The sequence below is a fragment of the Phoenix dactylifera genome, unplaced genomic scaffold (genome assembly GCF_009389715.1).
Source record: "Phoenix dactylifera cultivar Barhee BC4 unplaced genomic scaffold, palm_55x_up_171113_PBpolish2nd_filt_p 000299F, whole genome shotgun sequence".
NCBI classification, from domain to species: Eukaryota; Viridiplantae; Streptophyta; class Magnoliopsida; order Arecales; family Arecaceae; genus Phoenix; species Phoenix dactylifera.
The window spans coordinates 552,514-567,721 of NW_024067776.1; the positions used below are offsets into that span (position 1 = coordinate 552,514).

The 15,208-nt window shown below is 37.9% G+C and overlaps 1 protein-coding gene across 1 annotated transcript; it reads left to right on the forward strand.

Annotated features, from left to right (window-relative positions):
• Window positions 1-8,288: 8,288 nt before the first annotated feature.
• LOC120105491 (30S ribosomal protein S21, chloroplastic-like) lies at window positions 8,289-8,714 on the forward strand. The gene has a single exon (XM_039118030.1). It carries the CDS (start codon window positions 8,289-8,291, stop codon window positions 8,712-8,714), a length of 426 nt encoding a protein of 141 aa, XP_038973958.1.
• Window positions 8,715-15,208: the final 6,494 nt, after the last annotated feature.

The following is a 15,208-nucleotide window of genomic DNA, read 5'->3' on the forward strand; positions in this document are numbered from 1 at the left end:
AGAACGTACGACCGCGTGCGTGACCGGCAACGCTACTGAAGGTGAAAGAAACCAGAAACCCCGTGCGATCGTTCCCACCCAACAGAAAATGTAGGCCATTAAGACATCATTTAAAGGCCATCTGCTGGTCTCTTCCAAAGCTCACGTTGTTCAGTTTTTAGTGAACCAGCTGCACCGTTTAATCTGTTGGCTTTGATTTTATCTTCTCCTTAATTTATAACCCACCAGTCTCTCATTATAGAGTGTCGTGACAAAGACAGTCCATGAAAGTATCACGCACTACATAATAATAATAATTATTTGTACACCAACTACTCATACGCAATGAATATGGATGCGAACTAAAAATGGTCGTTCCAAATAAAATCCGCAAAATAATAAGCCGCAAAAATAATCGTTCAGTCCGCACCATTTATCTCTCTATAGATATGGATAAATTACTGAAAAGCATACTCTCTCGATCAATCACATCCTATGGGAGGCACGACCTAGATCATACTACATATTGTTTGGTGGCCGATCATTTAACTCTAACAGCAGCAATACAGGAGCGCAAAGCATCTTGCGCGGGCTACACGACACAGGATTTCGGCCGTTCTTTGAAGGTTTAGCGATGCTGTAAACTAAGGGCTCGTTTGGTTCGTGGGAAGCATTTTTTCTCCTAAAAATATGATTCTTGGGAAACAAATTCCTATGAAGTGGATGATTAGGAAAGTAATTTTAATATGTTTAATTGATTGACCATGAGAAAATGACAAATTTCTAAAGTGCTTATATTTGGTTGGCCATCCATTTTCCTGTGAAAGTTATGTATAATTTCTATTATGCCCTTAATAAAAATTAGGTATTTAATGCCTCTTTAATGCTTCTTTAATGCTGAAGGGCTTTTTTGGAAAAAAATAAAAATGAAGTGATTCCCGCCTCATGGAAAAGTAACTTTCCCATGTTTTTCATGAGAAAGACTTTCCCATAAAATGTAGGAATCATATTTCCATGGAAATACAATTTTTCTGTCTCTCTCCTTAGAAAACTTCAATCAAACAAGAAGTATCTTATTACTTTTTCGTTGACCACACTTTTTTTTCTTTTTTTTTCAGGAACCAAACGAGCCCTAAAGTTTTCGTCCTGCTGCCCCAGAGTGCTGGGGGCAAAATCCTATCTTTATCGCGACCACAAATATAATTGAGACTCCTACGTCAATATTCTCCTAAAGGCTTCCGTATTTTTTTATTCTTTGAATGCGTATGCGTGTGTGGACGAGGTTCTACCGCACTTAGAAAGTATAGTTAGGATTTGTTTAATTAGAATTTGCATCATACACTCTTACAATAAATGTCCAGGGCCAATTAATTAAATGGAAACACACCTTAAATTTATGGTCTGTGCGACTATACGTACTTGGGCTCGCGTCTTCTCTATTTTATAGGTAGATTAATAGGACACCTGATATAATTTTTATAGAGTTACATTTTTTTTTCTTCTTAAATTGAATTCTAAATCAATGATCTAAACGATACGATATGATTTAATATCTCTACACTACTTACATATAAAAAATATATAATTGGAGACATCTACTTTTGCATCAAGTATGCCAATTTTGCGTCATCTCAGGATCAAAGATAATGTGAGTGATAGTGATGAGATCATCATATTTGGTTGTACCACTATAATCCTACACGGCAATGATCCCAAGTCACCCCCACTCCTCAAATTACCGCCGAACTCAGTAATGAAATATCTATCCCTGAAGTTGGATATTCGAAATCATCCCAGGAACAGCGATCTTAATTAGGTTGAATTTGAAAACAAAAATATTCCTCAATCTAACAAAAATATTAATATATTATATTATATTATATTGATATTATCTATATTATATTTATTATATATAAATTATATTATCATAGATTATTAATTATATTATTGTCATATTATTATTTATTGATAGTTTTAAATTATAGTAGAAATACTATTATACTTTATATTTATATAATAAAATTATTTAATATATTACTCCTATTTATTCTATTTTTTTATCAAAATAAATATTAATATTAAAAACTAGATATTATAAATATTAATATTAATATTAATTTTATAATAATAATTAATATATCTTTATATAAAACTCTGGAACAGATTGTTAAATGGTTGGCTGATTGGGATTGCATAATATTCCACATGTGCATGCCGAAAAGATGGACGGCTGTCTTGTGGAGTAACATCTGCAACATAGTTGAGGGCCTGAGGCAGCCGTCTAGAAATTGTTTGAGATCATGAACCACATCTATTTCTGGGAACAACTTGGATTTGTGAAAATTAAATCATTGGACTAATTTAATTTTGGAGCATGTGTCAAACTTACTGAATTAATTAACTAACAGACTTCAAGTGCTCTATTAAGGGTTCGGGTTGTATCTTTCATGTGAAAAAATAATGCAACCTTTTTTTGCAACATTAATGGTTGGATTGTGATAGCCATTTTAACTTTTAAGATGTATGCAGATGATTGGGAAAAAAAATAGTGCTTTGAGAGCTATGCAATGCATGCTCTAATAATTAATATGCCGCAAAAGGAGACCAACCATACTTTTATAGGAAAGATACAACCCAAGCACCTCTGCCAATGCCAACAGTGGAATATTCACCAACATTGGAAATTAGAAAACGTTAGTTCCCAAAACGAGCGCATAAATTCCCATGCTCCAGTAATCTGACTTGCTTTTCAAGCTAGCTAGGCACCAGAGGAACTCTGGCTCATCAGTTTATTCTTGAAAGCACTAGAGGAACTCTAGTTCAATCCAGCTCCTTAGTCCAGTGGCCATATCTGACTGAGGATAGGCTGCAATTTTGGAGGAACGAAGTAGGGCTACAAGTAGGTTGGGTCGGATCGAGTTTTAGATCATATGACATTTAGAACATGTTTGGTTGGAAAAAATTGAAATCTAGAATAGAAATAAGAATGTGGCTCTCCATACAGTTGTTTGGTTGGAGATATTCCATTTTCATTCCAACTTCAGAGGAGAATGAAAATGGCCCTAATTCTTCAAAATGCAATTTTTATTTTTCTATTGTATTTAAATTTCGTTCTAATTCCAATTGCGAAGCAAACATGTTGAAGGATATAACTATTTAAATTTTTATTCGAATTAGTTCTGATTCTAATTTTGGTCGTGAACTAAATACACCGCCATGTCCATGCAAATCCAATCACCCATCGGGTCAGACCGGGTTGGGTTAGATACCGTCGGATTTCCTCCTGCGCAAGCTGGTAGGGATGGTCTAGCCAAGCCCGGTCCGTTACCCGGTTCCAGCCTTATTTTGTTGTCGCCTCACTCTGTCGATTTGCAGTTCGAGAAGAAGAAATGGGTTCTCAGAGCCAAACAACCTCTCTCCAACGCCTTCATCTCGTCGAGAAGGTAATGCCCGGGATTCCAGTTGTTTTGTTTCTCCTCCTTTGGCTGCGTTTTTGTAACGGAGCATTCTTGAGCATACCGCAGCGAATAGTTCGGGAGGTGGAGTTGGCAGGGTCGGTGTAGTCCTCTGGATATATCGATATTACAACACAAATACGTATATGGAATGACTCGGTTCTTTTCCTTTTTGCTTCGATAAAATGATCTTATGGCATCAAGTTACAAAAAGAGAAAGGGAAAAGAAAAATAGAAAATCTGAGTGAGTTTAATTACAATGAGTTTGCTCTGGGGTTGGTCTCCACCCATCTGGGAGAGTTAGGGAAGAAGACTCGGTATGGATTGAGCACCCGGCAACTATTGAAGGCCTTAAGGCCCGTTTGGGGGAGCTTTTGGAGGGCCAAAAAGCACTTTTAGATGAAATAAAGATGTTTGGTAAAAATTTTGAAAAGCTATTTAGCTTTTTTCAGAAAGCTAAAAATAGCTTTTTGGAGGAAGCTCCATTTTGGAGATTTCCGAAAAAACACTTTTAGGCCCGGTCGGAAAGCTTTTTTTAACCAAAATACCCATATTAAAATATAACAATTACACAAAATGTCCCTTTAATAATTGTTTAACCAATTTTATCTAGCTAAAAATTTGTTATATTATGAAAAATTAATTTATGCTAATAATTATAATATTTTATACTTTATTATTATATTATACTATAAATATAATAATACATTACATTATATCATAATACATTGATATGTTATGTTAAATAATTTAATATTATATTAAATTATTATGCTATAGTATGCAATATTATATTACTATATTATAATAATATTATATTACATTATAATAATATTATACTATATCATATATATTTATGTATTAATACATATTATATTTTATTATGCTCTGTTTTATAATACTATACAATGTTCTTTATGGTAATTTTGTCATATCAAAAATATTTTCTCAGTTTGTTTACCAAGCACATGTTAAGTAGCACAACACTTTAGAAATGTTGTTACCAAACAGCAAACAGCTTTTTATAAAACTCTACCTCAAAAAGCTTTACTTATAAAAGCTCTATTGCCAACAGCTCCCCCAAACGAGGCCTAAGTCAGTTTATTGTTAATTCATATTGTTCAATTTGTGTTAAAAGATGGCATAAAAGTAGTTTTTTTTTTCTTTATTATGTTTAAGTTAGTATGCTAATAATCTTGTAATCGTATCTTGTGTTACAATTTTGGCTTATGTGGCCTAATGATTGCCTTTAATAACTCAAAACAGAAAAATATAATCCACCAAGAGGCCAAGGCTGAGCTGCTAACCTTAAACCTTGCCATGCAAATTTGCTAAACAACATTATGATCAATGATTTGGCCTGAGCCAGGGCAAAGATAGCATCCTGGATCTTGACTGCATCGAGTCCATATTATTTGGATGCTGAGTTGATATGCCTTTTGTTCTCCAATTTCTATTCAAGAAACACTTTCTGATCCTCACTAGGAAAAGACTATTTTACAAAAACACTGACTTGGAAATTACTAACTTTGGTTAAAGGGAAACATGCAGTATATTGTCACTGGCTCTAAAATGTTAAATTCCAATTTGGTCGGTCCGAATGATGGATAAAAAGCATATTTTGTACTAAAGGGCTGCACAATGCATCTGTTGATAGAGAAAGTATCTACCTGAGGAAAGATATTGCTATCAATCTGTTAAATGTTGCAAAATACATAACATTTAGGATCCTAGCTGCAGGAAATTATAAGCTTTCTACTCATTTTGTCATAGGATCAATCACTGAACACTATCGATCTTAGCTTGACACTCCAGTTACAAACAGATTGCAGTAGTAGCCTCCACATACATCCTGCATGCCAACCACACTAGATCCATATCGTAACTTGTCACCTACATGCAATAGATCCACTTGGCCAGTTACATCCTGGTGAGCAATTCCATAAGATGAAACATCTCAATTCCTGCATATTCAATATTAGTAAGGCATCTTTATATCTCATTATGTGCTTGAGACATTCTTATATCCCAATAGCGAAAGTCCAACATGAGTGAGTCATTCTGTTCTTTTCTTAATGAATGTTTTGTTTTCTTCCTCTTTATATAGTGAACGTTGCATGGAGCTCTCTGAACTTTGTGTACTTTCTGAGTTTTCTCAGAACCCAATCACATGATTGACGTGATAACTTGCCATTTTACGTGTAGCATAGTTTCCAAAAATGCTTTCGAACACAACGAACACAATCAGGAATCGATTCAACTTGGTTATATCCAAAAATTAAACATGCCAAAATTGTATGGCTGAATCTCATGGCAAACCGGTGGGAACCTTCATGGACTTGCTTTGACATGATGCAATGTGTCCAACCTAGATCCCAACATGCATCAGCCATCACTAGCACCAGAGGGGGAGAGAGAGAGAGAGAGGGATGTGGCCCGGCTTGTTTCAGTTGTCATCCATCACTGCTGGTCTCTGCTGCCATTTGTTGCTGCCTGCCATCAGTGCACTTGCCACCTTCCTTGGCTTTCCTACTTGTCACTTGCTCTTGGTGCTCCTATTCCAAGCCCTATAACTCAAAGGGGTAAGTGGAGTCTATCAAAGTGATAAATTATATAAAATTAACTTCTGTAAAGGTGCACCCATCGATGTTAGATCCAGATCCATTCTCTTTATTTCATAAAGGAAATATTGATCATAAGGGAGATAATTTATCAGCAAAGGAGTAGCATTATCAGACTTAACTACTGAACTGCCCTGCTTGAAGGAACCTGGGAAATTTCTATGGATGAGCCAAATTTTCGTCTGGTCAGACTTGCTCCGTCATTCAAGCTTTGCTTCAGCTGGAGCTGTTCTCAGCTATGAATAAATACTTGGGCTTTTTAGCCACTTAAAAAGAGCTGATTCTCAGAGGTTCTTTTTAAGTTTGCAAGCTGGGGCCTGTCAATGTTTTGCTTGTTTCCAAGCCCAGTTGTAGCTTCAGCTTGGCCATTACCTTATCGAACGTGTTTAAATGAGCTAAACCCGAACTGTTCATGAACAATTTGAAGCCTTTGTAGCCAGATGAACATAAATCTACATCTCAAGCTTTTAGCATGGTTTGAGGTTGGCCTCAGCATCCTGGGCAAGTACGTAACTGGGTAATCTATTAACAAGTTTGGGCTCCCCCCCTGCCAGCTGCTCGACACTGGGGCAGCTGAGGGTCAGGGTTGGAGGCCTGTTGTTCTGGTCCATTGTTTTCATTTATTTGAAAAATGGGAGGAAAAAAGATGATTATTTGTATCCTCTAGTCTTAGGACCATGCATATTGCATTTTGCAGGACGAGTGATGCAACATTATTGAACATCAATTGTTCCTTGTAAAGCAGGTAAATAAATTCCCTTTTCAATTATTCATCTTCAAAACTTTGGGCAACTGAGGTTTCATATTGTCATTTTCTTGGTAAGAATGCACCAAGATATTTATAGATTGGTATTAGATAGGAGTATTTGCATCATAAAGATGACTATCTTGTTTGCCGATATGCCTACTTTCTTAATTGTTCCTACTTAGTCTGCAGCGGCTTGACACTTACTCCACAACTAACTCTTTCCAGACAAAGGCAATCTTGTGTTAGCTATTCAAATCTCTTTGTTTTGCTGTGCAGGTTCAGCCATTTTGAGTTGAGCCTCTTTGTGATAAAAGAGTTTCAAGAACCCTTGCTTTTGTACATTACAGATACTACATTTGTGTAAAAGTTCCGAACCAGGTTTACAGTTTCTCATGGACTGCTTCTTTGGTTCAGTTAATTTGATTTAAAGCACAATATTTTTGGTTATTCCTGCTTGTTGGACTTAGATACAAGTTTGTAACCAGCTACCTAGCTATAACGATACAAAGGCCTTCGATATGTTTATTTTTGGCTCATGCTTCTGCTCATATAAAATCCCATGCAACCATAAGGCCTTTTCCAAGTCAGCTTCAGTTAAATCATAACTACAATTAGTTCACTTGCACAATGTTTGTTTAATGCACTTCTCAATTTTCTTTTCAGGATTACACTTGCGTTTTTCTTTTGTATCGTAGAGTTCAACTCTGAATATTCTGTGGCTGGGTCTACAGAACAGCTTGAACTAAGCGGATCGCCATCAGAAACCACTTAATAGCTCACGTAATATTATGAACTTTCTTTCACCTCTTTCTCTCTTGTATATGATGAGATACATTCAATGAACTTGTTCTAGGAATAAATTTAGTTTCGACTTCAGATGCATTAGTGGCAGGGGTTATTGTTTGAAGAGCTTGTCGTGATGATGCTTCAATTTTATTATATCTAATAACTTCAATTATTACTCTCCTAATCATGTTATCATCAAAAAATGTGATTTATCGTTAAAAATTAGAAATAAATAGATATAACAGTTACTTTTTGTCCATTTCAATTCTAAACTGCAATTTCGGAAAATAAAATTTGGTTGGTACTAGATATATATCGAGTGACAGCAGAACATAACGCTTAATAACAATATTATATTTAATTAGTGAATACGTTTTCTTAAATTGTTATGAAGAATTAAATTTATAAAAGTATTTCAATCGATGTAAAACTGAAAATGCCAAAGATAACTGCAACTGTCATCATATAATAATGCTCATTGCATCAGAACAATAATTAATAATAATTGTTATTTAAATACCTAGCTATAACATTAGTATGCAATGTAATGGTCATATAAATATTTAATCTAATCAAGATGGACAGTTCTAATTCTAATTTCATTCAAACTAGAATATCATAAAATTTTTTTATCAAAAATGTTACTTTAAAATTTTAAAGATATTAAAAATATATAAATATCATACAAATTCTGGACAGATGGAAATTCCACCATCCCTTTTTCCTTCCGTACAACCTTGTCTCTTCTCAACTCGCTGCTACCCCCTATTCTTCACCTTCCTCCCAGGAGAAGAAAACCAACGGCGGATTCCTTATCTTTTCCAACTCCTCTTCGCCAAGAGCACCGCCTTCCCCTCCCTTCGCCCCTCCAACCTCCCCGCCTCCTCTCGTCGCTCCTCCCCTCTCAGCTCCACCTCGCTCTCCCTCCGGCTACCAACCGCGGCGGCGGTGGGGCCGATCGACTTGGCCTTCGCCACCGTGGAGCCGACCCTCAGGCACGCGAGCGTGCTCTTCTTCAAGTCGGGATACAACGTTCAGATCGTGGTGGACGGGAAGGAGCCGGAGGAAGCCCTCCTGCGGCGGTTCCGGCGGGAGGTAGCCAAGGCCGGGGTGATCCAGGAGTAGTGCAAGCGGCGTAAGTTCTTCGAGAACAAGCAGGAGGAGAGGAAGCAGAAGGCTTGTGAAGCCGGGCGAACGAATTGGAGGAGGTGATGGACCTCCCCCGAAGCTAACGGTGCAATCTTTCCGAGACTCGGTAGTCAATTTTACCTTCTATTTTCCTCAAACATTCTTCTGGCATTCTTAAGAAAGGCAAGAGAGAATTTGTTGTTGGTAAAGGACATGCATGTATCTAGTAGTTCCACAAAACTCGTTGCAAATACCACACAAATCTAACGGTAAAGGAAACCAGAGAAAAATCTTGTGGGAGCAAACCAACTTCAAGCTCTTAACGAAAGCAAAACCTCGTAGCAGGATTCTTGCATGACTCGGTCATAGAAAAGAGCCGTCTCCATACCCCGGCCACTCATTTTCCAACTACGTCTACCCACCAGAAAAACCTCTCCTCAGACTAACCAAAAGTTTGCGTCCTCCCCAACCCTTTTAAGTACCTCCCCTGCATCCCTTCCCCTTTGCCTTTCCTCATTTCCATCAACATCCAATCATCGCTGACACGATGGCCTCCGTTCGTGCATGCGTTGTAATTGCGATGCTCGCGTGCTTCCTGCTGACGAGATCGGATGAAGCCGCTGCAGGGATGGTAGAAGAGACGCCCCGAGAGAGCGCTGTCGGGGCCAGCGCCAGGACCGCCGGCCACCACTGCAATCCGGCCGATGAGACCTGCCGCCCCGGCGACCCGGACTCATCCGAGAACCAAGCACAGGAGTTGACACTGAGCGTGGCACCATCCAGCTACGATGAGAGCGACCTCGACGACGTCGCGGAGATGATTGAGCAGGAATTGGTTGTGTTGGGTCACTGAGAAACATGCGTACATCGGTACATAATGCGCAATGCTTCATCCCTAAGTCCTAGTAGACTATAACTGTTCAAAACTTCTCTCTGCTCGTCAATTTCTTTTGTTGTTTTGGAGAAGTATTTGAGGTAATTGCATTTATTTCCTTTGGGAAATGTAAGTGAAATGTTATATGTAATCAGCTAACTTCAGCAGTTTAGGGAGCTATGAATTGCATAACTATGCAATATCATCGTTGCATGTCCCAATATGGTGGTGGTATGGATATGGTCCAAATTCATCTAGCCATTTAACGCCTCATAGAACTCTTCTTCTACAATATATTTCCTTGTCATTAGTTTGGGTTTGGTTATTTTCCAAGTTTCATGGTTTATTGCACATAGCCTAGTTGGGTGGCCCCTTGAACTGTTGAATCTTAATTTGTATCCGACTCATTCAGCTTCACTCCAACCTTCATCACGAGGTATCTTTTGTGCGCAGGGCTGGTAAAAATTAATCCTACCTAACCTGATCCTATTTGGGTTGGATTTGGGTCAGGTTTTTTCTTCTTTGGGTTTGGGTGCGGGTCAGAAATTCTGACCGTATAAAATTCGAGCCAGGTTCGGATTAGGTTTTTGACCTGGCTCATATCATGAGGGCAATTTTTATTGAGAGACTTGGTTGGGATCTACATCATCCTATCAGCTTAAGCTTTTAAAAAAATACAAAAAATATAAATAAATCTACATCATCCTATCAGCTTAAGCTTTTAGGATAAATGGTGATTTCAACATGGTATCAGAGCAGAGGTCTTGAGTTCGAACTCTGTCTCCGCACTCTTTAATCTCATTATTAAAAATTTCACATGTTAGGCTCGCCTATTAAAGAAAAGTCAAGCCCACATGAGGGAAAGTGTAAGAAAATACAAAATATATAAATAAATCTATTTCATCTTATCAGCTTAAGCTTTTAGGATAAGTGGTGATTTCAACAGATCCTTTGGTTAGATTAAATGTACAAGGTGCAGGACTGTAACTATCACAAGATACTCTATTAAACACCTTCCCAATCCCACCCACCCATGTTTCCTTTTTTTTTTTGGTACAATGGTAGTTCATACTCTACAAGTGTGGATGTGGCCAACAAAATTAGAAAACAACAAAGCAGATAAAGAATTCGGCACTCTAGCACACTCCAACCAAACGAAGCCTCCGGAGTGGTGGGCCACATAGGAGGCAACCCAATCTGCTGTACCATTCACTTTCTAGTAGGTGTGTGTGGCTTGAAGGGTGCCACACTCCTGCCATAGTCTGCGAATATCGAGGAGCAATAGCCTACACCCATCTCCTCTCTGTGGACTCCCTTTTTTTTTTTTTATCCAATTCTACATTCACGGGACCCATCGTACACTCCCTTTGTTTCTGTCACCATGAAACCTACGCATTACGTTTTCTAGCTACCACCATGAGAACTAAACTACCCTCTTTTTCCTCAACAATTGGAAACTCGGAACCTCTGCGAGATTGCATCTTCTCTCCTCCCCCTCTCCATCATATATAAAGCAGCTTGATTCTTGCTTGGTGGAATTGTGGAAGCCTGCATCGGCTCTGCAATTTCTAGGATTCTTGTTCATACCAAGCAACAAATAGTAATCCATCAATCTGGTATACAAACTATCTCTAATTTCTTTTCTAAGAAGACTTCTTTTTATAGTTTAGCATCTATGTTTTTTTGGAAAAAATACGGGATTAAAAGCATGTTGCATGTTTGGCAGTATTTTTTTGATTGCTATACTACAATTTTTTCAAATGCAATGTGCTACTCTGATTTGGTTTGCCATTAGTTTCTTTTTAATGGGATGTTCTCGGGGTTTGAGAGGATGCTTGTTCATAATTGTTCTTCTGTGATTACCTTGATAAGCTGATATCAATAATCCATATAAGAATGTTCGGTCCTATTTGCGTGGTATCTACATGAGCTTTTCCTCATATTTTCCTCCAATTATGAAAATAATTTATGTGTTATTTTTTTTAATTAATTAAAGTTTTTTTGCCTACTATGACTGAAATTGGATCAGATATAGATCGGACACTAGCATATCTAAATTTCTTTTTATTTTGTTCGACGAATACATATACGTATATGGATGTTAGTCGGATATAAAAAGTTCATATCTATGCTTATTTTAAATAGATAAGGACACAAATCGGATACCGAAAGTATGGATATAAATATGGATATAAATCAGATAATTAAACTTTAAGAGTATAAAATCAAATATGAAAATGAAAAACACCAGAATAGAGGTGAAAATAGTATTGATTAAGGTTAAACAGCCCCGAAGGATAGTGTTAAAATCACCACTTGTCCTAAAAGCTTAAGCTGATAGGATGAAATAGATTTATTTATATGTTTTCTTACACTCTCTCTCATATGTGGGCCGGATTTTTCTTTAATTGGTAAGCCCAACATGTAAATTTTTTTAATAATGGAAGAGTGCGGAGACAGAGTTCGAACTCAGGACTTCTGCTCTAATACTATGTTAAAATTACCACTTATCCCAAAAACTTAAGTTGATAAGATAAGGTAGATTTATTTATATATTTTATATTTTCTTACGGATAGAAACCTACTTTTCCAAACTGATAGCTTTGAATCAAACTTTTGGATAAGAGGTAACTAGTCGGACTTACAAAACAAACCTCCTTTTAGCGGCGACCCAAGGTAATTAAAAGGAATTTTGGTAAAAGGGCTGCAGTTTAGCCATGAAGCATGATCCACCTTAGTGCTTCCTGAAGGGTTAATAACGGCAACAATGCTTTTCTGAAAGTTGATGGCAAGACTTGTAATCAGTCATTCCTTGAAAGTGAATCATGTCGATTAGAATTATATGCTTCTATCCAGGAAATAAAGGCCATGCCAATGTCCTTCGTTGTTCTTCTAAGATAAGGAATCATGTGAAGTCACCCTAGAAGATCGATTTTTTGAATCATGTTATAGATTCATTTTGATGCAAGCATCAATATTTTATTTCTCATGGATTCATCATCTAGCACTAAAATATTCACTAATCATCTCTACCATTATAATGCAAGCTCCTTTGAGCCGCTTTTTTTTTTCCAAAAAAAAAAAAAAAAAATCCAAGTGCCTGTCGATTGCAACAAAGGTAGATATTCTGATAACCATCCATGAATGGTAGGCCTCTCTTCCCTTGGATATCTCCCTGCTTATTTTACTCTATGATATGAGTGAAGATACAAGACATAAACAAGCCTGAAAACACCCCTGCTTATTTACTCCATGATAGTATGTGCTTGCATGCATGCATCAAATGTCATAGAAATGATATTTGTCAACAACAAAATCGCATCCATCCATCTAATGTCCCCTGCTCTCGAGCAAACCGCACGTATTGGACTTACGAAGACCTTCACTCCCATATTAATTTAATAATGCCTTCGCTTGTATGATACGAGACCGGTTGCAATTTGAATTAGTGTAACTTTTCTATTCTTATGCTGCAAATGCGAAATTGCATGCAACCTTGGTTTCAAAAAGCAGACCAACCTGTCTTCCAAGTGCTTCCTATCATCGAAATGCCATCCTGATATGTTTATTTCTCGAATCGATTTCATTGCAGATTGATTGAATGGTGCTTAGAGTATCAAATTGATAGTTTTCAGATTTGTTTTAAGATTAAATCATCAGTATTAAATTGATGTTTTATGGATCTTCATATCTAATTTTGGATAACTCTTCATGCCTCATATCCTCTGTCACCACCCTTCTATTTCTCAACTTATTTGATGATTCATATGATATTGTTAGAAATTTGTAGCACTCCCATCATTACGCATACTTCCTTCAGTCAAAATGGGATTAGTTGCGAAGGACAACTTTCAGTCAAGAATGAAAGAGAGAGCAGAGTCTCTCGACAAGGCTTGTTTACTCTGGTCTGGCACAGTGCAAAAATGGGGCTGACGCCGGACCTGTTGATTAGTTTTGGATTTTTGACCATTCTTCTAATTAATATGGTCTCGTAACGTAGAGACCCACTGCCCTGAAACTCCCCTTGGTAGATGCGGCTGTCTTTCTTTGTCTTCACAAGCAGACAAAAGCCTTGGCCTAATTGCCATGCATGATTGAAACACGGGCTTTCCAAGCCTTCATCACTTACACGCCAAGGTGGTCCAAATGCCTTTGGAATGAGAGATATACTGAGGAGAGAGAGAGAAAGGAGGAAAAGAGAACTTCCCTTTTCCCTAACACACTCATCCTATCCACCAACACTACGCAAAGAGGAATGCACCACCTTAAAAGAGGCGGACCTTCAACTACTCAAGACAGCATCTTAAGAAGTGCTTATCTTTATAAAAGTTGCCAACAATTTTTTGAGCCTAGTTTAATTAATTTCTCTAAGATAGGTGAGAGGTGGGTTCCATGGCATCATAATTAGAAGTTCAGATGAATTCCCCCCATGGGTGAAATCTCAGATAGTCCAAGCTTGTTCGATCGTAAAGCGATCTTGGGTCTCCGAGCTGCCATTAGACGAGGTTATCACGTGAGGAGATTCAAGTGTGGTAGCAGAAAAATGGTGGTCCTTAAGAGTAACAGCGAACGAAAGAAGCCTAGAACAAAATGAATAAAATAGAATGCTATGTTAATGACATATATAGGCACAGTACTCCTTTTGGGAGTTAACTTTCATCTAGACTGATGGCAAAACTTACAGTCACTGGCCTCCAAGCGACTCGTAAAGTCAAGACTTATTATATTCCTAGTTGGCGATGAAAGAGATCGAGGTTGCCATATGCGTCTCATCCTTCTAGGCGGAGGCCATTCTTGCTGAAATATTTTTGTAGAAGACTTCTTAGAGGACTAAAGCTACAATACAGTAAACAAAATCTACTAAACCTTTTGAATAAAGTTATTGTCATCATTAGTTACTACTACTACCTCTGTTGTTGGTGATACGCCGAATGCTGCTAATTGTATAACCATTACAAATCTAAAAATTATCCAGAAGAGAGTATTGTAGGAGAATAAATGAGTTAAAAGAATATTTGTTGTACCATAAGAAGGCTTTGTGTAATAAAATGACATATCTCTGCTGTCATATGAATCAACCTTGACTCATCCAATTATGTTCATATAACTATCTGATTATTTCTTCAAATGTGATAGAAGGATGTATTTGTGCCTGTGAGCATATGATTGCTTGTTCTTTTTTTTTTTTTTTTTTGGTAAAAGATAGGAGGGGCGGAGAGGCGAACCTCACCCGCATAGCAGCCCCCACTGGGCCCCCTTTCCACCAGAAAATGGTCGATGCAGGCCGCAAGTTTCTATGTACCCTCTCCGACCTATGGGCTCCCCCCACTGAGATCAACGCCCATGTATAAGTACGTCACCCCAGCGTCACCTCGGTACCGGCAGAAGTCGTCGGTCCGCTGTTCTAGGTGTAGAGCAGGCCTCTTCCCTTCCCTGGGTTTGACAAATCCCCCTCCCACTAGTCAAGTCCATCTCGTTTTTGATAGAAATGAGCAGGAACATTAGATAGCGACTTCACGTACCGGATGAGCCAGGCAGGGGGCATCCGGTCTTCACATTTAATCGACGCCCGTGCATTTCAATCCTGAGCCACTCCGGTGGAATCAAATCCTCATTC